This window comes from Plecotus auritus (genome assembly GCF_963455305.1).
Source record: "Plecotus auritus genome assembly, chromosome: 1".
NCBI lineage: Eukaryota > Metazoa > Chordata > Mammalia > Chiroptera > Vespertilionidae > Plecotus > Plecotus auritus.
Window position 1 is genome coordinate 203,447,745 of NC_137770.1, and position 26,731 is coordinate 203,474,475.

Below are 26,731 nucleotides of genomic sequence, written 5' to 3' on the forward strand. Positions count from 1 at the left end.
AAGCTATACAGGTCAGGAAGAGAGGAATGAGGAGATAAATTTGGGTTACTAAAGAGCAAATTACATGTTAATAGAATGTATCATTTTAATGTTTTGCTGAGGCAATTTATGAGGTCTCAACCTTCCTTAAAGTTCGTGGATTTGTTTTTTTCAGGAAATGGAAACCACTGGCAGAAGTATGGGGTAGTACAGGCAGTTGCTTACCGTTCCCAAGGCTACTAAAGGAAAGAAAGCACTAACTTGCATTGGAAGAGAGAAGGAATGCTTCGGCTCAAGCCCTTTTCCTCTATGGACAACAAGAGTGGAGTTATACCCTTCCTGTATTTTCCTGTATTTTTTGAGTCAGAGTGTGTGTGTGTTGGTCTGGTTCCCAGGAAAGCAACTCTTGTCCTCTATTTCTTCCTAGAAAGGCTGTGTGTGTGTGTGTGTGTGTGTGTGTGTGTGTGTGTGGTGTGTTGGAAGTGGGTGAGGTATATATACTAGTAAATGGAGACTGGACAAATTTTGTTATTGTTTTCTTCTCCAGTGACAAGATGAGGTCAGGAGTAGAGGTTTCCCACACTAAAATGTAGAGTCTTCCCGTTAAAGCTTTCATAAGCTGAAATGGTATAAAGCAAACAAGCAATTTGCTAACAAATGCACAAAATAAATCGAAATAAAGCCCAGATGTTGACAGACATAGCTCAAAGCTCTGACGGCTTGATGCAGTTAGTTGAGTGTAGTACCCAGGGAAGGAGTTTGGCAGGGAACTCTTGTTGCTCAGGGTGCTGGCTGCCTCTCTAAAGGCACAAAACAAATGCTTCATGCTATTTTTGATTTTCACCTTTTTTCACAGAAGCAAAAATCCTCTTCAGATATCTTTCAATTAGTAAAAACAGGTGCGAATGCAGGTCTTTTGTAAAAGACAAATGGCTACAGTGAACTTTGAAAACATGGGGGATAACTGTGCATACAAAACCCACAGCTGTCAAACAGGGCTTCTTTCCAGGCAGATAAGAAAATAAGTACTGTCATAGCACCCAAGATGACAACTTCGGTGCTAAGATGGTCACCGTCTATTGTTCTGTAAATTCAGTTTACTACTGAGAAGGAAAGAAAAAAGTATCCATAGCCATAGCCCCAAGAACCTGATCTTGCCTAACCAAACAAACCTCCCTTGCCTGAGGAAGAAGAGCCTACATCTGATTGGTGGCAGTTGTATATAAGAACTTACTTTTGTGCTCATTTTTATTTCAGTAGTGTTTACCCAAAAGGAACAAGTGAGAGAATCTGGGTTTAAACTCAAACTTATCTTTCAGTTACTGAAATTCATGATCTTATCACTGTACTCTGTTCTCATTGAAGGCAGATTACTTGGACTTTGTGTCAAACTAATAATTAGAGATAAAACAATAATGAGAATAATTCTAATATTTGCCAAGCACAACTGACTAAATAAGATTAAGCTGTTTTCTATATCTAGGACTAAAACTCATTAATTATCATAAAACCATGATTATTAACATAAATCTAATGCCTTTCATTCACCAAAATATTGACCAAGTGTATTCTAAGGGTCAGGATTATATTGTCAATCTATGGCACCATCAACTACAGTTGTCCATGTTGTACATTCTTCAATTCCAAAAGGTACCATTCATATTGCCCCACACAACCCAGAGTCACAGCCTGGACTTTGAAGGACAGCTACTTTATAAAGAGTAATAAGCCCCAAGTTTTGCCATCAAGAAACTTTAAACTAGTATTGAATAGTGGATTCCTTTGGTTTTGAAGACATTTAAGGAAAGAATATCCAGATTCTGTATGGCTTTATTTGGATATTTTTTATTTCCTAATGTAAATAATTTTTATTTCTTGTGGATATTTCTTTATCCAGTAATGTTCCTTCATTGTTATTATCCTGCTTTCTCATAAATAATGTATATGGGATGTCAATATTCAGATGAGGGACTTCCCCAATTCTAAAGAGGGAAGTGAGGAAAAAGCATTCTGGTGACTACTGTCAGTGTAACCCTCCTTCAGAGAAGGAAGTAGATTCATCTCCCTGCTAATCCCTGCCTTCTCAGGTAGGTGAGGTATGAAGACACCAAGAATTTCAAGAAGGTGACGCTTACTACTATTTCTATCACAGGTGGTAAAAGATGGCCCAGTGCTCAGGAGTTTATTTATTTATTTATTATTTTAATTTGTTTTATTTTTTCCATCACCATTTTGTTGTTAATCCTCACTGGAGGATATTTTTTCCATTGATTTTTTTTTTTATTGAGAGAGTAAAAGGAAGAGAGGGGGGCGGGAAGAGAGAGAGAGAGAGAGAGAAAGGAGAAACATTGATGTAAGAAAGACACGTCAATTGGTTGTCATCCTCATGCACCTCCACCAGGGTTTGGGATTGATCCTGCCACCCAGGTATGTGCCCATGACCAGGAATCCAACCTGCAACCATTGGTACATGTGCCAAAGCTATAACCTCTGAGAAACACAGGCCAGGGCTCCACCATATGTTATCCCCTTTATGCCCTCTACTACCTCCACCTATCCACCTCCACCCCACAATCACCACACTGTTGTCCATGTCCATGAGTTCTCTATCTTTTTTTTTTCTCAATCCCTCCACCACCCCCAATACCCCTTCTGTCTGCCTGCTCTCTATCTAGGAGTCTGTTTCTATTTTGCTTGGTAGTTCAGTTTGTTCATTAAGTTCCACATATGAGTGAAATCATATGGTACTTGTCTTTCTCTGGCTGGCTTATTTCACTTAGCATAATGTTCTCCAGGTCCATCCATGCTGTCACAAAGGGTAAAATTTTCTTCCATTTTACAGCAGAGTAGTATTCCATTGTGAAAATGTACAGCAGTTTTTTATCCATTCACCTACTGATGGACCTTGAGCTGTTTCCAGATTTTGGCTATTTATAAACAATACTGCAGGGAACATAGGGGTACATACATTCTTTCAAATTTGTGTTTTGGGTTTCTTCAGCTAAATTCCCAGGAGAGGAATCACAGGGTCATGAGGCAATTCCATTTTTTAAATTTTTGAGGTAACTCATACTGCTTTCCCCAGTGGCTGCACTAATCTGCATTAGGGTTCCCCTTTCTCCACATCTTTGCCAGCACGTATTTTTTGATTTATGGATGATACCATTCTGAGAGGTGTGAGATTATATCTCATTGTGGTTTTAGTTTGCATGTCTCTGATGACTAGTGATGTTGAATATCTTTTCATATGTCTATTGTCCATCTCTATGTCATCTTTTGAGAAGTGTCTATTCAGGTTCTATGCCCATTTTTTAATTGGATCATTTGTATTTTTGGTATTGAGTTCTATAAATTCTTTATAAATCATTGGTAAATATGTTCCTCATTCAGTGGGGTGTCTTTTCATTGTTTCCTTTGCTGTGCAAAAACTCTTTAGTTTGATGTAATCCTATTCATTTTCTTTGGTTTCCCTTGCCCAAGGAGATATATATTAGAAAAAATATTGCTATGAGAAATGTCTGAGATTTTACTACCTATGTTTTCTTCTAGAATTTTTATGGGTTTCAGTCTAACATGTAGTCTTTAATCCATTTTGAGTTTATTCTTGTGTGGTGTATAAGAAGGTGGTCAGTGCATATGTACACACACATTTATCAGTGTGTACATTTTTATGAGAAAAAATAAGCAAACAAGAATAACAAAAGCAAAAAAGGAGACATGTAATACTTTAAACAATAAAAAAACAAAAACAAACAAAAAAGAATAACAAAAGCCTAATTATTATATGGAAAATTTCATTATTAGGGCTTCCTTACCCTTCATAGATTTGACACAAGTTGACCTAATTGACACACCTTTCTCTTTACTACCCCACAGTCTGGCCTAAATCTACAGCATGGGGTGTCATCATTTTTCCCCTTATCATCCTATGATGCATGAACTTATATTACAATATAATTTTAAACTTAACTTCAACTAAGATAAACAAGTTTTAAATATTTTTGTTAGAATTTTCTTTTTCTTGTAGAGGTACAGAAAGGCGAAACTTGAGTTTGGAATTTAAAAGCTCAGGGGGTCTGGTTATAGAGGTCACCCTCTTGCCCATAGGCTCCCCCCATTGACTTCAGTGTGCCTGCTGTTATTTTGCATGGCTTCACTAGTTGTGGCTGGGATAGTCCAATCATCTATTATACTGATGAGTTTATTTACGAGGTCTCCAATCTCTGTCTGATGTCACGTTGTCTAGATGTCCATTATTGTCTTGCCTATATCAACTGATTTCTAAACAAACACTGAAAAAGTTAATACTTAATAGCAAATCTGTATATCCAATTAAAAATATTATTTCCCAAACTTTGGTAGGACTATATTGACCCTGTGTTTTTGGGACATGTCATTTGATTGCATAGTGAGCAGGAAGGTGATGGTTTGTGGAAGCCAATATCTGCATGTGTCATCAAAAGAAAAGAAAATTCCTCAGACTACCTGTAGTGTAACCCCCATCTTACAAAGGACGCCTCAAAAAAGGTTGAATTATGGAATCATTTATTAAAAGCCGGCGGCATACGAGGGAGCAAAAGTGCTCCAGACCTTACAGCCCTGAACTACTTGCCACATCAGGCTTATATTGGCAGAATATCACAAAAGTATTGATTACATCTTTGGGTCTGGAATGAGGAACTTGTTTCGTGAAAAAGCATTTTTACAGAAGCAGAATTTGAGCAACTTAGTTATCTAAAGTATCTACAAATCACTGAATCAACAGAAATGCATTATCCGGGACCACCAGGGCAATTTAGAATAATTGTGCTGTCCAGATTCTGGGACCACTGAGTCAACCGAAACTCAATTATCTGTAGCTACTGAGACAATTTAGGATCACTATCTGTCCTGGGTCCCAGAGGAATGTGCTTCAATGACCAGTGAGATCACAATCAATGGGATATTCAAACCACCATCAATGGAGTTTTCAATTATACATAAGTTCAGAAAATCAAAATAACTTTTAAATGAGTACAGAACCCAAAACAGCAAGGTTAAAATATTAAACAGCAATTTTTACCCAAGTATGGTTGCTACCTACTTCATACAGAGTCACAAAGTCATACAAAACATGAACAAACTAGCTTAGAGAATATCACAGAAAAATCATATGTTCCAAATCCTCAAAGAGAGCCACATTGATGTAACTTAATGGGTCTCAATGTTCTCTAGATTTGTACTGCACATGCACTGAGAAGGATTATGGTTCTCCATAATTGCAGCAAAATATAAATAAACCAGGTTCTCTCCCTTACACACACACTTCTGCCCTCCACACAAATTAAAAATTAAACACTGGCTGAAAAAAGTTAGAAATCTGTTGTTAATGGCAAGGTCTTTTAGAAACACAGCTATGTCTAGAATATTTTTTAAAAATCTGTAAGTAAAATGGGAGATATAAAAGAATGTGCTACTTTCTTACTGGGCCTTTTGACTACACCAAGCCTACATTGATCGGTATAATTACCAGGGCAAGGGGCTGGTGGTTGTAGTTATATTTGAGTTTGAAACAAATGCTCTTAACAAAAGGATTGATACCAGCCAGGGGTGGGCAAACTTTTTGACTCGAGGGCCACAATGGGTTCTTAAACTGGACCGGAGGGCCGGAACAAAAGCATGGATGGAGTGTTTGTGTGAACTAATATAAATTCAAAGTAAAGGAGCGGAGGGGAGAGTAAGAGAACCGGATAGAACAGCCGGATCCGGCCCGCGGGCCGTAGTTTGCCCAAGGCTGAACTAGACCATAAGGGAATCTAATAGAGTGGTTGAGGTAGTGGAGATAGAGGGCAGGAGCACATTTCTACCCCTCCACACACAAGCTTCTTGTTCACTCCTTCACTATGTGTCTGCCAATTCTTAAACAATTAGCTCTAGCCTCTCTGTTTCTGCTGCCAAAATTGTTACTTCATCTTCAGCATATGTTTGCTCTTTCCATGATATTGGGAACTCATGCTTCTTCCAGATGAAAACACATACACACAAACATCACGACTTTTCATCACAACCAAAATTAGAAGACATTCTTATATGTGGTAGAGAAGCAACAGTCTTTCATCCACTGACCCTTCTGGTTCTTGGCCTATGCATTCCTCTCCGATCCTTTGAAGCCTTGTGGAAACCTTCAAATCTATACAATTTTTTACTTCGCTCAGTTCTGGCCACCACCCTGATCCATTTCCTTCTCAGTGCTTCCTGGCTTTGCCAGCTGTTGAAACAGCAGGACTTGCCTCTGTTTCATATCTTAACTGCCTGTAAAATCACTGACTACTATATTCAGATCATATCCTGAAACTGCTTTCTTTCCCCCTCCCCGGACTCCCTAGCCCTGCCCTTCCTGGACTACTTCAGGCTCCCAGGGTTTCTTTCAACAGCAGCACCATTGACCAACAATGAAAACTAAAATAGGGGATTAAATTGTGAGGCAAAGTTTACTTTTTAAACCTCTCTTCTTTAAGTTTTTGTGTTGCACCCATAGCTAATCATTCTTTGAATGATTTCCATTTTGAGCATGCTTGTAATTGAAAGACTTTTTATGAACTAACTTTATATTTGAAAGTAAATATCATAATGAACCATCTTCCAATGTATCTGGTTCAATAAGATTAGTATTCTTATGTTTTCCAGTCCTACCCCCTGGATCCATTTCCCAACATTATTCTGAAATCATCGTCAGCCATTAGTCACAATGAGCAATGTTAATTCAGGATTAATCCTCCTAGGTTTCTGAATTGGTTACACCCACATCTCAGATGTGACCAGGGTGTATTCAGATTAGCTGCCTTATTTTCATCTTGTTACTCATACCATTATTCTCTGACATTTTCACAGTGTGGAGAGCTTGTGCTTTTTGTCTGGGGAAGTTTGCTTTGTCAAAGAAAGATTTCCTTATAAACTGTAAACCTCTTATTTGAATAAGATAAATCACGAACGTTTGTTGACTTTGGGTAGATCCCACCCATGGTAGATTTGCACTGTGACAAAGGGAGCAAAGCTGGGAAAACTAAGTCTATTTCTGGGTTGCCGCTAACTTGTTTTGTGTCTTTAAGCAGACTCTGCATACAGTCAGGATAACTGTATTCAATATGTTTGAAAAGTTGAGACAGGGAATATGTAATCATTCCCAAAATAATTTTCTAGAGATGAAAACCACAATGTCTGAAAAAAAAAAAAAAGCACTGGATGGAATTAACATCAGATTACACATTGTAGAAGAAAGGGTTAGTGAACATAAAGGCATAGCAATAGATGTCATCCAAATTAAAACACAAAAAGAGAAAAGGATTTTAAAAAATGAATAGGACATCAGTGAGCTGTGAAAAACTGTATGGGGTCTTGAGTCCCAGAGGAAGAAGAAACAGAAAAAAGATTTGAATAATGACTATAAAACCCACATTTCTAAGAAGCTTGATAAACCTGAAGTGTGCACGCATGAGCACAGACACACGCCCATGAAAACAACCACACCAGGGCACATCATCATTTAATTGCTCAAAATCAGTGACAAAGAACATAATCTTATAAGCAGACAGAGAAAACAGATGCATTCTGGACAGGAAAAGAATGGTAGGAAAGAAAACAGATTTCTATAAGGAAAAATGAGGTAAACTAAATTATAATTATGAGTGATACATTTATTTTGCATTAAGCCTAGATACTTTTTAACAAAAGTCTCTGAAGTCTGATTTTTTTAATTCAAAGTAAGATATACAGTTCCCTTTCTTTCCAAAGCTTCCACCAAAGACCTTTGTTCTGCTTGTCACTGAGCCAATCGCTGCTCTTGCAATCTACAGCTGTATACCCACGAAAACGACCTTTGTATTTAGATCTCTGTGTGCTCAGTGTGTTAGAGGCCAATTTTACTTTGTGCCATGTTGCAGTGTCTTATAAATAACATCAGTTACTCAGCTTCTGATTTTTATTCTCTCTATTTCTCCAGGATTTGACTGTCAGTAAATATTCTATTAAAAATCTGTACAATTTGGTACAAAAATGACTACTCCCAAAGACGTCCTGAGAAAAAATTTGAAGATGGTTCATGGCTATCCCATGATCTATGCTTTTGTGGACAACTGGGAAAGGATTGAACAGTTCCACAGCAGGCCAGATGACATTGTGATAGCCACTTACCCCAAATCAGGTGAGTTCTGTGGCCTGAAAAATGCAGGTCTCATATCAACCTTTGTTTTCTGAAAATCAACCTCTCTGTAAAATCATTATCATCCTAAATAAAATGAATATGCCTATCGGTCAGTCTAGCAACCTACTTCAACTATATTAAAATGGGCATTTGGTGCATAGAAAATGAAACTGCAGAATTAAGTTTCTAATAAAATATATTAGGATGGCAGGCTTCCAATGGGTAGTTTTCCCCTCAGATTCAGGTTATGGTTTATAAAAAATGTTGCTTTTTGCCACAGGTACCACTTGGTTAAGTGAAATTGTGGACATGTTTTTAAATGATGGAGATGTTGAAAAATGTAAGCGAGATTTTATAACTGTGAAAGTTCCAATGTTGGAAGTGGCTGTCCCTGGACTAAGAATATCAGGTAATTTTAAACCATTTGGGAATTATAATTTTGTAATATTATTTATCTAACATTAATTATTGTGTTTATGATTTCCACTAAAAATGTAGTAAATTTGGTAATTTAAAATGGAAGTTTGAAAGCAATACAATAACTGAGGCATATAGAGAAACTGCAGTTTTAGTCTATAACATATTTGGGTATGGTAACCAAAAATAAATGAATTTTGTTGTAGAAAACAATTAAAAATTTAGTTGATAACATAAAAAACTCCTTATATTTTATTGACTTTTATTGTGTAGATGGAGTAGAGTAATAAGTTCCTAATTAGAACTTTGCTGTAGTTAAATAAATAAAGAAGTACCAATACCTTTTAAAAATAAAATGTATTATTAATAAAAGTCATTTATTATTTCACAAATATTTATTGAATGCTTCTAAATAATTATGTACCGTTATATGAGCTAGATACAAAATGATTAGTAAATTGGCTGTCCTAACCTCAAGGAGCTAATGGTAATAATGGGACATTAAATAAGTAAACTACCAATATGTGCATATTATTGGTCTTATGTATCCAGAGAATAGGATTCTATGAAAGAGAACAACAGGAAAGTTTACTTTAGACTGGATGATTAGGGATATCTCTCCTGAATTGAGACCTAAAACCATCATATGGTTGGAGGAAGCATATTTCAGGAAGGTGAAGTATTAGCTATAAAGACCTAGATGCAGAAAAGGCATTGGCATAGTCCTGGGATTTAAAAAAAAACACCAAAAAAAAAAAAAAACAAACGACAACAATAATGAAAGAAGGGAAGAATGAAATGCAAAACAATTGGAGGCTTGCTGGGGACAGATCATGTAGGACTTGTAATTTTTAAGAAATGAGCTGAGAGAGAATCAGAAAAGTATGATGTCCTAAAGGCAAGTGAGAGGTGTTAAGAAGTGAGGCCTGGCTCTCTAGTGCTGCTGGAAGCCTGGAATAAGTTCAGTGAAGAAATTGTATATCAATTTAAAGAGCAGAATCCAAATGCTCTTGCCTATTGGAGCTAGTTGCTTACACAGGCAGAGAAGGACCAACTGGGCATGTGTCCTTCTTCCTGTGTGGTTGCCTAAAGCCAGAGGGTAAATGCTAAAGCTTGGAACTAAAGGCCAAGCAACCAAATGAGTGTTAGAGTGACCTAAGACTCCAGGCCCATAGAAAAGTATGAAATAAAAAAGTGGTAGAATCAAAGTAATCAGGAATAGGAGTTGGGGATTATTAGTGGGAGACAGGGATTGGAGGTGGTTAGTAAGGCTGTGTAGCATTGCCAGAGAGTGAGTAGGTGAGGTACACCAGGTAAAGGAGGATAAAACTGGCACTCATATTTAGTCTGGAGCCTGAATGTGAATACTTGTGGTATTATTACATATTCCCAACATTTATATTTATGCATGCAAAGGGTTCATTTAAAGGATATCAATGGCAAAACAATTACAAGACAGAAGAAAGTTGAGGGTGGGAAAAGGAACAACAATGTGGGAAAACTTCACAAAAGAAATAGACATAAGAGTTCATGTCATGGCACTGAGGAAGAGTGAGTTGTGGAATGTTTTGATCTCTCATTTCTATATGCTGAGTAAAGAGGCTGTAACTACCAGATGGGTAGAAGCATAATAAAATAGGAATTTTATAGATAAACAATTAATTTTTTCTTATAAAATTCAGGATACCCAATTGAATCTGAAATTCAGATAACAATTTTATTTAGTACTAGAGGCCTGATGCATGAAATTCATGCAAGAGTAGGCCCTGTCAGGACAGTTGTTCCACAGTTCGGCCATTTGGTCAATTTGCATATTACACTTTTATTATTATAGATAAGCATATCCCAAATATTACATGGGAGATATTTATAATAAAAGGCATCTATTGTTAATCTGAAATTCAAATTTAATCAGAATTTCTGCATCTTTATTTTCTAAGTCTTCCAACTCTATCTTCAATGATATTAATGGGTTTTCTTAATACAACCATGTGCTTTGCACTACTCTCTAGAAAGCATTTGTTGGTAAACAAAACAAACACTATCCCTGTGTGTTTGGGGATGGTGACAAGGTAGACACATGAGAACTGACATTAAACAAATGATAAATGAATGATGAATAAAAATAAGTGCTATAAAGAACATTTTAAAAGGATGTTTTAGTAGAGAGATACTGAGTGACTTTTAGCATCTGCAATAAAATTTTGTAAACAGTTGAAACATAGGATTGCTGTGAATGAGTGAGTGAGATAAAATTTGGGGCAGGTATGTCTTCATATACAAAAGGTGGGAAGATAATGTAGGATTTATAGGTAATCTAGATGTTAGACTGGATATAAGTAATATTGTGAAGAGGACTTTATGATTTATTGGCTGTGAAACCTGAAAGAGGAGACGACAATTAATGAGATCTTGATGACTCTATAGGAGATGACATCTGTAACAGCTATATCTGGAATATGATAAAGGCCACACGTCCATTAAGAGAATAGTAAGTGAAAAGGGTTAGCACAGCTCTTCCCAGCCTATGTCACAAATTCTCTATGTCTTTACTCCACAAGTGCCTTCAGACTGGCCAAGTCACTTATGTAGTGAGATCCTCCTGATTCTCAACATGGAAAATAAATGGATACTTTCTGCCTCAAGAGAGTTTATATATCCCTTGTCCAAAGACTTCATGTGAAACCAGAATCTATCACATATTAGTTGTATGACTTTGAGGAATTCAGCTAACACATAAAAGTTACACAATATTTTTATTTTGCATATACATCTGACACATAAAGGAAATAATGAAAATGCAGAAAAAAGCTGATGCTACACAAAAATGACATCTCCATTACTATAACAGCTGATATAAAACTATAGTTGATGTGAGACTTACTAGATGTTAATATCTCTTTGACACAGAGAAAACATTTTTATAATTATTTATAATATACACAGGTATGATAAAACCAAAGTGCTAAGATTGGTATTATTACTCCTCATTTTGGAGATGCAGAAAGTGAAGCATAGAAACTGTGATACTTTCACATGTCTCAGTGAGTCAGCGATAGAGTTAGAATTTGAATCCAAGGAGGCTAATCACATATCCTATGCTCTTAACCATCATACAATATTGCCTCTTAGAATCTGGGTAAATAATGTCTATGATTAGTTTAAAATTTAGTAACATTATATACTGTTCAGAAATATTTTGAAAGGCTGGTTAAGAAAATCAGGAAATGCAGTGTCCTTGAGACATTAATATCTCTATATACCAAACTAAATTTTCCCAGGTGTAGAACAATTAGAGAAGAATCCATCACCCCGGCTTGTGAAGACACATCTACCGATTGATCTCCTTCCTGAGTCTTTTTGGAAGAACAACTGCAAGGTGCCAGTCAATTTTTTAATGTGACCCTGGAGTCACTCACATAGTAAATAATTGCTCAGATGTTTTATTTATTTGTTACCTTGAGAACTGAGCTGCATAAGAAAGTGTTTCAATGAACGTGCTTCAAGTATATTTTTATCCTTACCCAAGGTTATGTTTTTTATTGATTTTAGACAGAGAGGAAGGGGGGGGGGAGAAGAGAGAGAGAGAGAGAGAGAGAGAGAGAGAGAGAGAGAGAGAGAGAGAGAGAGAGAGAGAGATTGCCTACTTTACATGCCCCGACTGGGGACTGAACCCTCCACCTAGGTAATTGCCCTGACTGGGAATTGAACCTGCAACTTTTTGGTGTATGAAACAATATCCAAACCAATTGAGCCCCCTGGCCTAGGGCTCAATTATTGTAGTCTAATCCTACATACTAAAGGTTTCCAACATTATATAGCAACAGAATTCTCATCTCAACAAATATTGGTGCTATTATTTCCCAGGTGTCTCTGGGTAGTCTGGTCTTCTCTGAAAATTCAACATAGGATGTCAGTTCTTATTTGATTGGTAAAGTTCTCTGGTGAAACATTTATGACTGGATATTTGTTTTGGAGAAAATTTAAATTCTTTTTCTTCAATAATTGTGGAGCTATTCAGATTATCTATTTTATCTTAGATGACTTTTGCTAGTTTGTGATGTGTGAGGAATTCTAAGTTGTTGAATTTTGTAATGAAAGGCTATTCATAATATTCCCTTCTTATTCTTTTTTTAAACAGATGTTATTTTATAGCAATTTTATTTATTGTTAGACCAATTTTAGGTTCACAGCAAAATTGAGTGGAAGTCAACGCAATTTCCCATACATCCCTTGCCCTCACACACATTTAGATTCTCTATTATCATCTCCCACTAGATGGTACATTTGTTACAATTGATGAACCTACATTGACACATCATTATCATAATTAGGGTTCTTGGTATTGTACATCCTATGGATTTGGAGAAATACACAGTATGGAATTGGAATTACACAGTATGTAGCCTTTACAGATTTTATTCTTTCTATCATGCATTTAACATTCTTCTTTGTCTTTTCATGGCTTAATAGGTCATTTCTTTTTAGTGTTGAATAATATTCTATTATCTGGGGGTACCACAGTTTTTTTTAACACTCACCTACTGAAGGACGTATTGGTTGCTTCCAAGTTTTGGCAGTTATTAATAAAGCTGCTACAAATAATCATGTGCACATTTTTCTGGGTACCTTATTTTTTTAACTCTTTTGGGTAAATACCAAGTACTGCAATTGTTAAATTGTATGGTTTGAGTATGTTTATTTTTTAAATTTTTTAAAATTTATTTGTAGACATTTCATGGACTTCAAATATGTTGCTTTCCTTGCCTGTATGTTAATTTTTCTCTTAAAAAAATACCATTCATTTCTTCCTTCTCCTCCTGCAGATGATTTATCTGGCTCGAAATGCCAAGGATGTTGCAGTCTCATATTACCATTTTGACTTAATGAATAATTTGCAACCTCTTCCTGGCACCTGGGATGAATATCTAGAGAGATTCGTGACTGGAAATGGTAGGTAGGCCTTGGTCTAAAATTAATAAGTAATTTTTAATTTTCAATAATACTATTAACTATTACTACTACGACTTTTTCTTTTAAAACACTTATTTTTCCCAAGTCAGTAACAAGTATATTCAAATACTATTTAAAAAATTAAATCAAATATGTCTAATATTTTACTGTGATATTCATTATATAAACTTGGTGTTAAACATTGGCTTGCTCGGCTGGTATGGTTCAGTAGTTGAGTGTCATGGTTCAATTCCAGGTTAGGGCACATATCTGGCTTGGGAGTTCAATCCCAGTAGGAGCCTTGCAGGATGCAGCTGGATCAATGATTCTCTCTCATCTTTTGATGTTTCTATGTCTCTCTCTTCCTCTCCCTTCCTCTTTGAAATCAATAAAAATATTTTTTAAAAGAAAAACAAAAACATTGGCTTAATTAAAATATTCTCTAACCTCTTTTTAGTTGCTAGAAATCCATTCTCAGTTTCTGTTCATGATTGAAATTGTTTACCTTGTCCAAACTCTTAGTAAAATCTGTTATACACATATTTATAGTACTTAGATAAATATTTGATATGAGTACTTCATAAAAAGAATAGTATCCTTCCATGTGAGGCTAAGTGGAACCTATTGAAGGTCAATGTATTTTCAATTGAAATGCTTCCTTGTACCTTATATTTTAAAATATGATTTTGTAAATGCATGGTTAAATTAGACTTACATTCTCAGTTCCCTTGATTATTAACATCCACAAAATGTTTGTACAATTTGACTTATTTTTCAGAAACAAATCTTTAATTTTATGAATGCTTATGGAAATAGATTTTTTTGTTTTGTTTTAGTGGCCTATGGTTCCTGGTTTAATCATGTTAAGAGCTGGTGGAAGAAAAAAGAAGAACACCCAATACTTTTCTTGCACTATGAAGATATGAAAGAGGTAAAATGGCAAAAATTCATTCTGAATAATTCCTCACTACATCCTGGGGTAAAGGGATTAATATAAAATGATAAATTATAAAATTAATTTTCAAAATGATATGATTGCTTTTCCAAATCTTCATGCCTACTTACCCAAATCTTGTTAAGATCATTACTGACCTTCTAATTGTGAAACCTTTAACATTTTTATTCCTCTGATCCTATTTATTTTGAGTACTTTTTCTTTTTCAAAGTCTCTCCTCCATCTAACACATTATCACACTCTCATGGTTTTTTAGTGTATCTCTATCACTTGTCATTTTTCTTTTTAAGCTGCTTGATATATTTTGGTGTTCATGTCCATGCCCACTATTGCCAAAACTACTTATGTGCTATTGATGCCCCCCAAACTTTATTTTAATTTCTACACTGAATTCAAACCCATGCTTTTATTAACATGAACATCAAATTTAACATGTTTAAAACTAAACTTATCTTGCTTCTCTCTCTCCAACATGTACTCCTTTTCTTTTCTTATTCTCTATTGGCTAATGATGTTATATTTCCATTCAGTTTTCAAAACTTGAAAGTAAATTGTCCTCATTAGCTTCCATATAGTGAATATAGTGAATATAGTTCAACTAGATGAACATCCCATGGGTTCACATGCCCTATTATATCCTTCAAATGTGCTCTCCTCCTTTATTTTCTTACTACCTCCCTCTTAGTCAGGGTCTCATAATTATTCACCTAGTCTCTTTATGAACCAGTATTCAAATACTACTGCAAAGCTCCAGGCCTATTCTGGGGTTATTTTACTCAAATTAAGCAAATGTGTAGGTGTGTGCACGCACACATATGGGGAATATGTGGAAACCAAGTTTATCTAGTTCTTAAAAGCTTGGGCATACAAATGAGAATACTTTTAGGTTTTCAGGTTCATGATGGAAGATACCATATCTACTAGTCTTGTGATTGCATCCACAATACCTAATATAGCACCTATATTGTGTGAATAATGGATTGCTTGAATGAGTTAAAGTCTTCCTTGCTCCACGTATTTCTGATTAACCTCCAGGTTCTTTCTCACAGCTTATCAAAAAGAGTCCTCGGTCTTTCTGTTCTGCACAGGATCCCACCTGTCACAGTTGTTTGCAGCCCATAGAGAATCTGTGGTCTAAATCTTACCAGTGTTTGAGGCAATTAATGTCAACTTGGTGGCATACACAGCTGTAAAACTAAGGTGGTTTTGATTAATCAGATTCAATTACCTATTCTTTATAAGAGAGAAAATTGTTCTTTTGTTCCAAGTATCTCTCTTCCTGTACACGTGAGTAGCATTTGTTACCTTTATGAAAAGAGCAGTTTTAGCTTCTTAATATAGTTCCCTTTCTCCATAGAATGGAGAAATACATTTCCTGATCTGGGCTGGCATCCAAATTCTGCCTCACACATCATGCTGTTTCCCACATGAGACTCTGGTGTCAACCTTTTCTCTTTATTCAGTTAACATGCCTTATTCTAATCAACTTATTTATATTGATTGATTTGCAGTGTAGCTTAATCAGCTTTGTAAGCATATCCAGATACTTGAATCCCACTCAGATCTTCTATACAGATAATAATTAAAATATAATGTTTTTCTATTACCATACAGATGTTCCTAGACATGTTATATAAAGAGGTATAATGTAACAATATCAGAGCAAAATTATATTTACATATCAAGAATAAAATTCAGAGAGAAGCCTAATTAGTTGCATCTAGTTTATGAGTGTCTGCATAAATTCTCAATGAGGTGAAAGAGAAATGCAGGAGAGGGAGATTCAATAGGAGTCAACACCCTGTATTTGAACTTCTGCTGGTTTATAAAGTTAAATCACCAGAGATACTTTGATGATGGCCAGATTATTCTCCAAACACATTGAATCCCTAAGAGAAATTTCTCTCTATTTGCCTGTTCATCTATGTGTTTTCCTAGTACTACTAACTTTTGTTTTTTCCTTCACTATCATCATTTCTGACTTTTTACTCATTCTAAGCATTGACACCCCTTAATTAGCCATTTTATTTTTCTCTCATCAAGGCCTCACACATAAAATATTATCATAACTTCCCTTCTAGAGACCTCCCTGCCAAAACATACACATGTGTAAACATGCATGTGCACACACACAGGCACAGAGTTAATAAGACACGTTATTAAAAGCTGTTTCTTTCCTTTGGCATTACAGATACAGTCCAAATCCTTCAACAAGATATCTAAGGATGTTCCTAATTTAAACCCAACTTGTCTTTGCAGTTTTATAGCCTCTTTCACTCCTACAAAAACTCAGATCTAATTCCAACCATTTTGTGTGCTTTTTCTCCCTTGAACTATGAGACACTAATACCTCCAAGATTTTTAACTTTTTCATTATTGAAAATTCACTGTCCAACACCTCAAAAGACCACACATGTTGCTAAATTAGATTCATCTTTTTAAACTCAGCATAGATATCACTTCCTCAAAATCTTTCTAGACATATCCATGCAGATTTTAGTTTGGTATCCTAAAAAGTTACAAAAATTAAGTTTATGTCATTAGAATCTGGAAAATGACCCATTTCTCATATTTTATTCTTATTATCCTCAATGGCAAATGAATAATTTAGGTCTCAATGACTTTGCTCATTTATTATTTTATATATAATTTTTATCTTTACTTTTTTCTTCTTCCTCTTCTTTAAGAAAACCTTTCAGCATTTCATATAATACTGGTTTGGTGGTAATGAACTCCTTTAGCTTTTACTTATCTGTGAAGCTCTTTATCTGCCCTTCAATTCTGAATGATAGCTTTGCTGGGTAGAGTAATCTTGGTTGTAGGTTCTTGCTATTCATCACTTTGAAAATTTCTTGCCACTCCTATCTGGCCTGCATGGTTTCTGTTGAGAAATCAGCTGACAGTCGTATGGGTGCTCCCTTGTATGTAATTAACTGTTTTTCTCTTGCTGCTTTTAATATTCTCTCTTTGTCTTTTGCTCTTGGCATTTTAATTATGATGTGTCTTGGTGTGGTCCTCTTTGGATTCCTTTTGTTCCTGTGTGCTTCCTGGACTTGTAAGTCTATTTCTTTCACCAGGTGGGGGAAGTTTTCAGTCATTATTTCTTCCAATATGTTTTCAGTATCTTGCTCTCTCTCTTCTTCTGGCACCCCCATAATTTAGATGTTGGTACCCTTGAGGTTGTCCCAGAGGCTCCTTACACTATCTTCAAATTTTTGGATTATTTTTTCTTTTTGCTTTTCTGGTTGAGTGTTTTTTGCTTCTTTGTATTTCAAATCTTTGACTTAAGTCTTGCGGTCCTCTAGTCTGCTGTTAGGTCTATGTATAATATTTTTTATTTCAGTCAGTGTATGTTTAATTTCTAGTTGGTCCTTTTTCATATCCTTGAGGGTCTCGTTAAATTTATTAGCCTTTTCTAGGAAATTCTTGAAAAACCTTATAACCATGGTTTTGAACGCTATATCCAATAGTTTGCTTTCCTCCATTTCTATCATTTGTGATCTGTTTCTTTGTCTCCGCATTTTCGTTGCTTCCCTGAGTTGGTAGAGTAGCTTTGTGTCCTAGGTGTCCTATAGGGCCCAGTGGCTCAGCCTCCCCAGTTACCTGAGGTGGACACTCTTGGTGCACCCCTTTGTGGGCTGTGTGCACAGTCTTGTTGTAGTTAAGTCTTGATTGTTGTTGGTATCAATGGGAGGAATTGGCCTCCAGGCCAATTGGCTGTGAGGATCAGCTGTGTCTACGCTGGGAGAACTTCTGTGCTGGGGACACCCTTATGAGACAAGATTTGCAAAATTAGAAAAGCCTCTGTGCTCAGCTTGGATGGGGCGGAGTCTCAGGGCAGAGCAGACAGCCTTGGCTTCCCATCAGCCCTGCCTTATGAGGCTTCTGGGTTTCAGTGTCCCTCGGTAATTCCTTCAAGCACCTCTAAGAGAAAGCCGCCCTCGAGTTTTGCCTGCTGCCAGACAGTCCAGTTTCTTCCCGAATGAGTCTGGATTCCCAGAGTCTCACCTGGAACTGGAGTTCAGCACAGTCGGGAGCTTCTGTCTCCCTCCCACTTGAGAAAGCCAGCCACGCACTCAGCAGTCAGTCCTCTTGGCACCCTCGTGCCTCCAGACCTCTGCCTTTCGCAGCTCCCCTGAGTCTCAGTGTGCTTTTCTCTTTTCCTGACAGTCCAGATTCCCCCCATATGAGTCTGGGTTCCCAGGGTCTCGCCCTGAACTGGAGTTCAGCACAGTCAGGAGCTTCCATCTCCCTCCCGCTTGAGAAAGCCAGCCACACACTCAGCTGCCAGTCCTCTCCATGCGCGTCTCCGTACCTCAGCCTTTTACAGCTCCTCTGAGTCTCCATGTGCTTTTCTCTTTCCTTGTAGTTGTAGAATTTCCACTCAGCCAGCTTTCCTGTGGTTCTGGATGATGTTTGTTTTGTCTTTTAGTTGTAGTTTTGAAATTATTGTGTAAGGCAGCAGTTTAGGTGTTTACCTATGCCACCATCTTGGTTTCTCCTATTAGTTTATTTTTAATAATTTATGTCTAAGCAAGGTCTAATCAGTATATCGTAAAGGAAATATACTTGAAGTTGTCCATGAATTTATTATTTTTGTTTTTAAATACTGTTACTAAAAACAAGAAAGAAAAATTTTTAAATATGTTTTTATTAATTTTTTTAGAGAGAGAAGAAAGGAGAAGGATACAGAGATAGAAAATCAATAAGAGAGAAACATCATAGATTGACTGCCTCCTGCATGCCCCCTACTGAGGATTGAGCCCACAACCCAGCATGTGCCCTGACCAGGAATTGAACCAGTGACCTCTTGGTTGACGTTAAACCCCTGAGTCACACTGGTTGGGCAAAATAAGTTTTTATTAAAAGCAGAAAAAGAGAGGTGGAAAGAATAAAAAGATACTGGGTCTCTAAAACATGCACAATTCAAATCTGATTACAAATTGAGCTTAAAATGGGTTTTAATATTATTTTCTATAAGTATTGTTACTATCTAACTCAAGGTTTATTCTTACTGTATTTTTAATGTAAACTAAAAATATAAGATTTGTAACAAACAAAACATTTCTACTTTATTTTTGCTAAACATAAAATATTGATTCAGTATTCAAAATAAACATTTATGAACACATTTTATAAATATTATAGTTTTTACATTAATTTTACCATTTCTTAGATATGTCTCTTTATCCACTAATAGAATCCAATGAAGGAAATCAAGAAGATTGCTACATTTCTAGAGAAAAACCTAAATGATGAGATCTTGAATAAGATCATCTATCACACCTCATTTGGAATGATGAAGGACAACCCTCTGGTAAATTATACACATATACCAAGTACAGTGATGGATCAGAGTAAATCCCCTTTTATGCGTAAAGGTGAATATTTTTTCTAAGTTTAAGTTTCATTTTTACTTTATTATATATTATTCTGAAATGAGGATTAACTTTGTGATCTCTGCCAAATTACTTAACCAGTTTGGGTATCAGTTTCCTCATCTGTAAAATAAGGACACCAAAAATAATAACCACACAACATTGCTGAATCAGATTAGAAATTATTAAAGGAAATAATGCTTATAAACCTATTGTCAGAATACCTTGAGTATTTGGTACATATTTCTCCTTGTATTTGCTATTCTGCTACATGGGACTGGTCTTGTTAATTCTGAGTCATTCCAAATTTGTTATATCTAAATCCTCAATCTTTGTCTAAATTGGCATAGACCTCCTTCTCAGTGATAAACTAATGTCATTCAGTATAGTAACATGTTCTTTAACGTCCCCATATTATTTAGGAAACTTTGTTAAAAGGGATTCACCAAGAAAAAAGACTTTTTTTTACACTATGGGAAGTTCTGCTACCTAAAACTTACTTCCATTTTGGCTTGTTGTATATGATTTGTATTAAAATGTTTTATTAATGATAAAAATAATGCATTTAACAAATTATTAGCTTAACCAAATTTAAGAAGTTATTCACCTAATAATGCCACCCTCTGTTTTCAATATTCTTTACTGAATTGGAGGGAAAGGGTAGGATTTCAGTTGGTTCACTGGGAAGTAAACATAACCCTGGGAATGTATTGGGGATAGGAATGTGTAGAAGAAAACACTTAATTTTGAAAGAGTATATGGTTACATTTTTTATAAAACATTTTCCTCCAGAACTTATTAAAATGGAAAATAGTTTCAGTGTTTTAAAATTGTGTTTGATTTTTAAAAAAGCTATATTTAACTTTTCAAAAACGACTTCTCTTTGATAGCATTTGTGCTCTCTTTTCTCTGCCCCAACTCTCTTTGCTCAGGTGGTTACTTATATTGGGGTTATTGGTGTCATGTGTACATTTGTGCTTAGTTCCCTCTGTGTTGTGTCTTGTTGAGCTGAATTTTATCCTGTCTGGTCAAGGGTCTTGAGAGCAAGTCACATAACCATACACCTGGAGAGTAAACTCCATCCACGAACGGGTCAATAACACCCCAGACCCAACTATAGAGGCAGGAAGAATGCAGCAGCAGTGAGGGAAAGAGCATGAGTGAGTGAGGGAGTAAAAGAGGAGCGTGTGGTTAGGTGGTGTGTGTGTGTGTGTGTGTGTGTGTGTGTGTGTGTGACAGAGAGAGAGTGAGTGAGGCACAGTTAGATCCCACAGGACCTTCAGGGGCAGGCTAATCAGGCTCGCCTAATTAGGCAGCTTCTGCTACCATTGCAAACAGTACCGGGAGGCCAGCTTGTCCTTAGAGGCCTAGCCTTTTTGAAGGGGAGAGCTGCTGTAACTGGGTTCCCAGCCTCAACTCCACCCAGAGTGCCCTCAGATAATACCTGGGACACTACAGCCACCCCTGCCAGGGACATGCTACCTAGGCTGTGATCCCACAGTCAACGAGGCTACAGCCACCCTGGGCGCAGGCTCCTGTGACCTCAGAAGCAGGGTCCCCTCTGACCAGACCAATGCTTTAGCCCAGGGCACTGCAACCATGTGAACAGCAGACACGTGAGCAGCCCGTTCCTGTCCAAGGAGCAGCAGCCCTGCAAGCAACCTACCACAGACCTAAGAGCAATAGCTTCACGTGGCCTGCCCCTGTCCAAGGAGCAGCAGCTGTATGAGCAGCCAGTTCCCCCATCTGAGGAGCAGGAACCACGCGAGCAGCTTGCCCCATCTGAAGAGCAGCAGCCACATAAGCAGACTGCCCATGTCCAAGGAGCAGCAGCCCTGTGCAGTCCGCACTGGTCCAAGGAGCAGCACCCACACACAGCCTGCACCTGTCTGACAAGAAGGAGCCGGGTGAGAGGCCTGTCCCTGTCCGAGGAGCATCAACAGCACAAGCAACTCACACCTATGTGAGGAGCAGCAGCCACATGAGCGACCGCCCCCCCATCCGAGGAGAAGCAGCTGCATGAGCAACCTGCACCCATACAAGGAGCAGCAGCCCTGCAAGCAATCTGCCCCTGTCCAAGGACCGGCGGCATCACGAGTAGCCCATCCCATCTGAGGAACAGCAGCAGCACGCAGCCAACCCCCATCTAAAGAACAGCAGCCACACGAGCAGTCCGCCCCTGTCTGAGGAGCAGCAGCCACGTGAGCAGCTGGACCCATCCAAGGAGCAGCAGACACGAGCAACCCATCCCCATCTGAGGAGCAGCAACCTCATAATCAGCCCACCCCCATCCAAGGAACAGCAGCTATATGAGCAGCCTCCCCCACCAGCCAGAGGAGGCACCACTGCTGCAAACAGCACCCACCAGAGGAGCCACTGCCAACTGAGAAGCAGCACTACCGTAACCGCCCGAGGAGCAACTGCTGCCAGAGAAGCCACTGCCACCCAAGGAGCAGCCCCTGCACAGCTCGACATCTAGATCAATCGGTGAGACCAAAAATGGGTAGACAAAGATACCCCCAAAGGAAAAAAAAGGAGGAATCGCCAGAAAAGCAGCTAAGTGAAACAGGAGCATGCAATATGTCAGAAAAAGAATTCAGAATAAGGGTCATATAGTTCATAAACTGATGGAAGAAAAAATCAACACCTTATGTAAGAATCAAGAAGAAATGAAGAGTGATATAGCTGCAATAAAAAACACCATGGAAAGTTTGAACAGTAGAGTAGGAGAAGCAGAGACCGGATTAACAAATTAGAAAACAGGGAAGCAAAACACAGCCAAACTGAATTGCAACTAGAGACAAAAATTAAAAGACAGGAGGAGAGCCTAAGGGAGCTATGGGACAACATGAAACAAAGTAACATACGAATAATAGGGGTGCCAGAACAACAGGAAGAGGAACAAGGGTTAGAAGAACTATTTGAAGAAATAATGTCAGAAAACTTCCCTGATGTGGCAAAGAAAAAAGTCACACAAGCATAGAGAGTCCCAAACAGGATAAACCCAAAAAGACCCACACCAAGACACATCATAATTATGATGGCAAATATTCAGGACAAAGAGAGAATCTTAAAGGCTGCAAGAGAGAGACAGAAAGTTATATACAAGGGAGCTCCCATTAGATTATCAAATGATTTCTCAACAGAAACACATCAGGCCAGAAAAGAATAGAAGGAAATTTACAAAGTGATGTAAAACAAGGAGCTGAATCCAAGAATATTCTATCCAGCAAGGTTATCATTCAAAATAGAAGGGGACATAAGGAGCTTCACAGACAAAAGAATGCTAAGGGAGTTTATCACTACCAAGCCAGCAATGCAAGAAATGCTAAAGGGACTGGTGTAAAAAGAAGAAATAAAAAGGTAAGAAGGAACACAAACACAAAAAATAAAAATGGCTACAAATAAGTTCTTTTCAATAACTTTAAACATAAACGGACTAAATGCTCCAATCAAAAGACATTGAGTGGCTGAATGGATTAAAAAAAACGACCCATATGCTGTCTACAAGAGACCCACCTCAGAAAAAGGGACTCATACAGACTGAAAGTGAAGGAATGGAAAAACATCTTTCAGGCAAATGGAAATGAAAAAAAAGCTGGGGTAGCAGTACTTATTTCTGACAAAATAGACCTCAAAGTAAAGGCCATAACAAGAGATAAGGAAGGCCACTTCATAATACTAAAGGGATCAATACAACAACAGGATATAACCCTGATAAACATATATGCACCCAAAGCAGGAGCACCCAAATACATAAAAAAAACTCCTGGAAGATATCAAGGGAGAGATAGACAACAATACAATCATAGTAAGGGACTTTAATACACCACTAACATCACTGGATATATCCTCTGGACAAAAATCAGTAAAGAAATAGCAATTCTAAATGACTCACTAGATCAGATGGACCTAATTGACATCTTCAGAGCTTTTCACCCCAAAGCCACGGAATATACGTTCTTCTCAAGCACATATGGGACATTTTCAAAAATAGACCACATATTGGGTCACAAACAAAGTCTCCCCAAATTCAAAAAGATTGAAATCATATCAAGCATTTTCTCAGACCACAATGGCATAATAGTAGAAATAAACTACAATAAAAAGATTCCAAAAAATTCAAACACTTGGAAGTTGAATAGCATGCTATTAAACAATGATTGGGTTATCAATGAGATCAAAGAAGAAATTAAAAACATCCTAGAGACTAATGACAATAAAAACACAATAATGCAAATACTATGGGACACAATGAAAGCAGTCCTGAGCGGGAAGTTTATAGCTCTACAGGCCTACCTCAAAAAACAAGAAAAAAAAAATGATAATAAGTCATCTAACTCAACAACTCAAAGAATTAGAAAGAGAGCAACAAGAAAAGGCCACAGTGAGCAGAAGGAAGAAAATATTAAAGATCAGAGCAGAAATGAATGACAGAGAGACCAAAAAAACAATACAAAAGATCAATGAAACCAAGAGCTGGATCCTTGAAAGGATAAACAAGATTGATGAACCTCTAGCCAGGCTCACCAAGAAGCAAAGAGAGAGGACCCAGATAAACAAAATCAGAAATGAAAGAGGAGAAATAACAACAGACCCCACAGAAATACAAAGGATTATTAAAAAATACTATGAACAACTCTATTCTAACAAACTAGACAACCTGGAGGAAATGGACATATTCCTAGAAAAATACAACCTTCCAAAACTTACTCAGGAAGATACTAAAAATCTCAATAGGCTGATAACTATGGAAGAAATTGAAGCAGTCATCAAAAAGCTTCCAGCAAACAAAAGCCCGGGGCCAGCTGGCTTCCGGGGAGTTTTACCAAACATTCAAGGAAGAACTAAAACCTATCCTCCTCAGACTATTCCAAAAAATTCAAGAGAAAGGAACACTTCCAAGCTCTTTCTACAAAGCCAGCATCAACCTAATACCAAAACCAGATAAAGATAACACAATGAAAGAGAATTACAAGCCAATATCTCTCATGAACATAAATGCCAAAATCCTCAACAAAATCCTAGCAAATCGGATCCAGCAGTACATCAGAAAGATCATACACCATGACCGAGTAGGATTTATACCAGGGATGCAAGGATTGTACAATATTCACAAATCAATAAACGTGATACATCACATAAACAAATTGAGAGATAAAAATCACATAGTCATATCAATTGATGCAGAAAAAGCATTTGACAAAATCCAACACCCTTTCTTGATAAAAACTCTCAGCAAGGTGGGAATAGAAGGATCATACCGCAACATAATAAAAGCCATATATGACAAACCCACAGCCAACATCATACTCAATGGGTAAAAACTAAAACCATTTCCCCTAAGAACAAGAACAAGACAGGGATGCCCTCTCTCACCACTCCTGTTCAACATAGTGCTTGAAGTACTAGCCATTGCAATTAGACAAGAAGAAGAAATAAAAGGCATACAAATTGGAAAAGAAGAAGTAAAACTGTCCTTATCTGCAGATGACATAATACTGTACATAGAAAACCCTAAAGACGCCATCAAAAAATTATTAAACTTAATAAATGAATTCGGCAATGTAGCAGGATACAAAATTAATGCCAAGAAATCTATGGCATTTCTATACACCAATAATGAACTTACAGAAAGAGAGACTAAAAAAGCAATCCCATTTACCATCGCACCAAAAAAATTAAGATATCTAGGAATAAACTTAACCAAGGAGGTAAAACACTTATATGTGAAAAACTACAGGACACTGAAAAAAGAGATAGAGGAAGACATAAACAGATGGAAGAACATACAATGTTCATGGATTGGTAGAATCAACATCATTAAAATGTCCACACTACCCAAAGCAATCTATAAATTCAATGCAATCCCCATTAAAATACCAATGGCATATTTCACAGACCTAGAACAAACTCTCCAAAAAATTCATCTGTATTAAAAAAAGACCCTGAATAGCTGAAGCAATCCTGAGAAAGAAGAACAAAGTAGGTGGGATCTCAAAACCAGATATCAAGCTGTATTACAAAGCCACTGTTCTCAAAACAGCCTGGTACTGGCACAAGAACAGACATATAGATCAATGGAATAGAATAGAGAACCCAGAAATCGACCCAGATCACTGTGCTCAATTAATATTTGACAAAGGAGGCATGAACGTACAATGGAGTCAAGACAGTCTCTTCAATAAATGGTGTTGGGAAAATTGGACAGATACATGCAAAAAAATAAAACTAGACCACCAACTTACACCATACACAAAAATAAACTCAAAATGGATCAAGGATTTAAACATACGACGGGAAACCATAAAAATACTAGAGGAATTCACAGGCAGAAAAATCTCTGACATATGCCAAACCAATTTCTTCACTGATACTGCTCCTAGGGAAATGGAAACTAAAGAGAAAATAAACAAATGGGACTACATCAAAATAAAAAGCTTTTGCACAACAAATGAAACAATCAATTAAAGAATAAGAAAGCCCACTACATGGGAGAACATATTTGCCAATGATATAAATGATAAGGGTTTAATCTCCAACATTTACAGGGAACTCATGCAGCTTAACAAAAAGAAGATAAACAACCCAATCAAAAAATGGGCAACTGATCTAAATAGACACTTTTCAAAAGAAGACAGAAGGAAGGCCAAGAGACATAAAATCCTGCTCAAAGTCACTAATTATCAGAGAAATGCAAATCAAAACAACAATGAGGTACCATCTCACACCTGTCAGAATGGCTATTATCAACAAGTCAACAAATGACAAATGTTGGTGAGGATGCGGAGAAAAAGGAACCCTCGTGCACTGCTGGTAGGAATGCAGACTGGTGCAGCCACTGTGGAGAATAATATGGAGTTTCCTCAA

General features: G+C 37.1%; 1 protein-coding gene across 2 annotated transcripts in view; it reads left to right on the forward strand.

The window, feature by feature from the left end:
* The first annotated feature begins 7,858 nt into the window (after positions 1 to 7,858).
* Positions 7,859 to 26,731, forward strand: part of LOC308246326 (sulfotransferase 1B1) — a 56,577-nt gene continuing 37,704 nt past the window's right edge. The window contains exons 1-6 of one of the 2 annotated variants that reach the window (XM_080664485.1): positions 7,859 to 8,158; positions 8,439 to 8,567; positions 11,857 to 11,954; positions 13,402 to 13,528; positions 14,365 to 14,459; positions 19,684 to 19,864. In XM_080664485.1, the coding sequence (XP_080520611.1) occupies positions 8,011 to 8,158; positions 8,439 to 8,567; positions 11,857 to 11,954; positions 13,402 to 13,528; positions 14,365 to 14,459; positions 19,684 to 19,864 (778 nt within the window). In that variant the 5' untranslated portion in view covers positions 7,859 to 8,010. The remainder of the gene's footprint in view (positions 8,159 to 8,438; positions 8,568 to 11,856; positions 11,955 to 13,401; positions 13,529 to 14,364; positions 14,460 to 19,683; positions 19,865 to 26,731) is intronic. The other variant, XM_080664486.1, reaches the window with a different exon arrangement.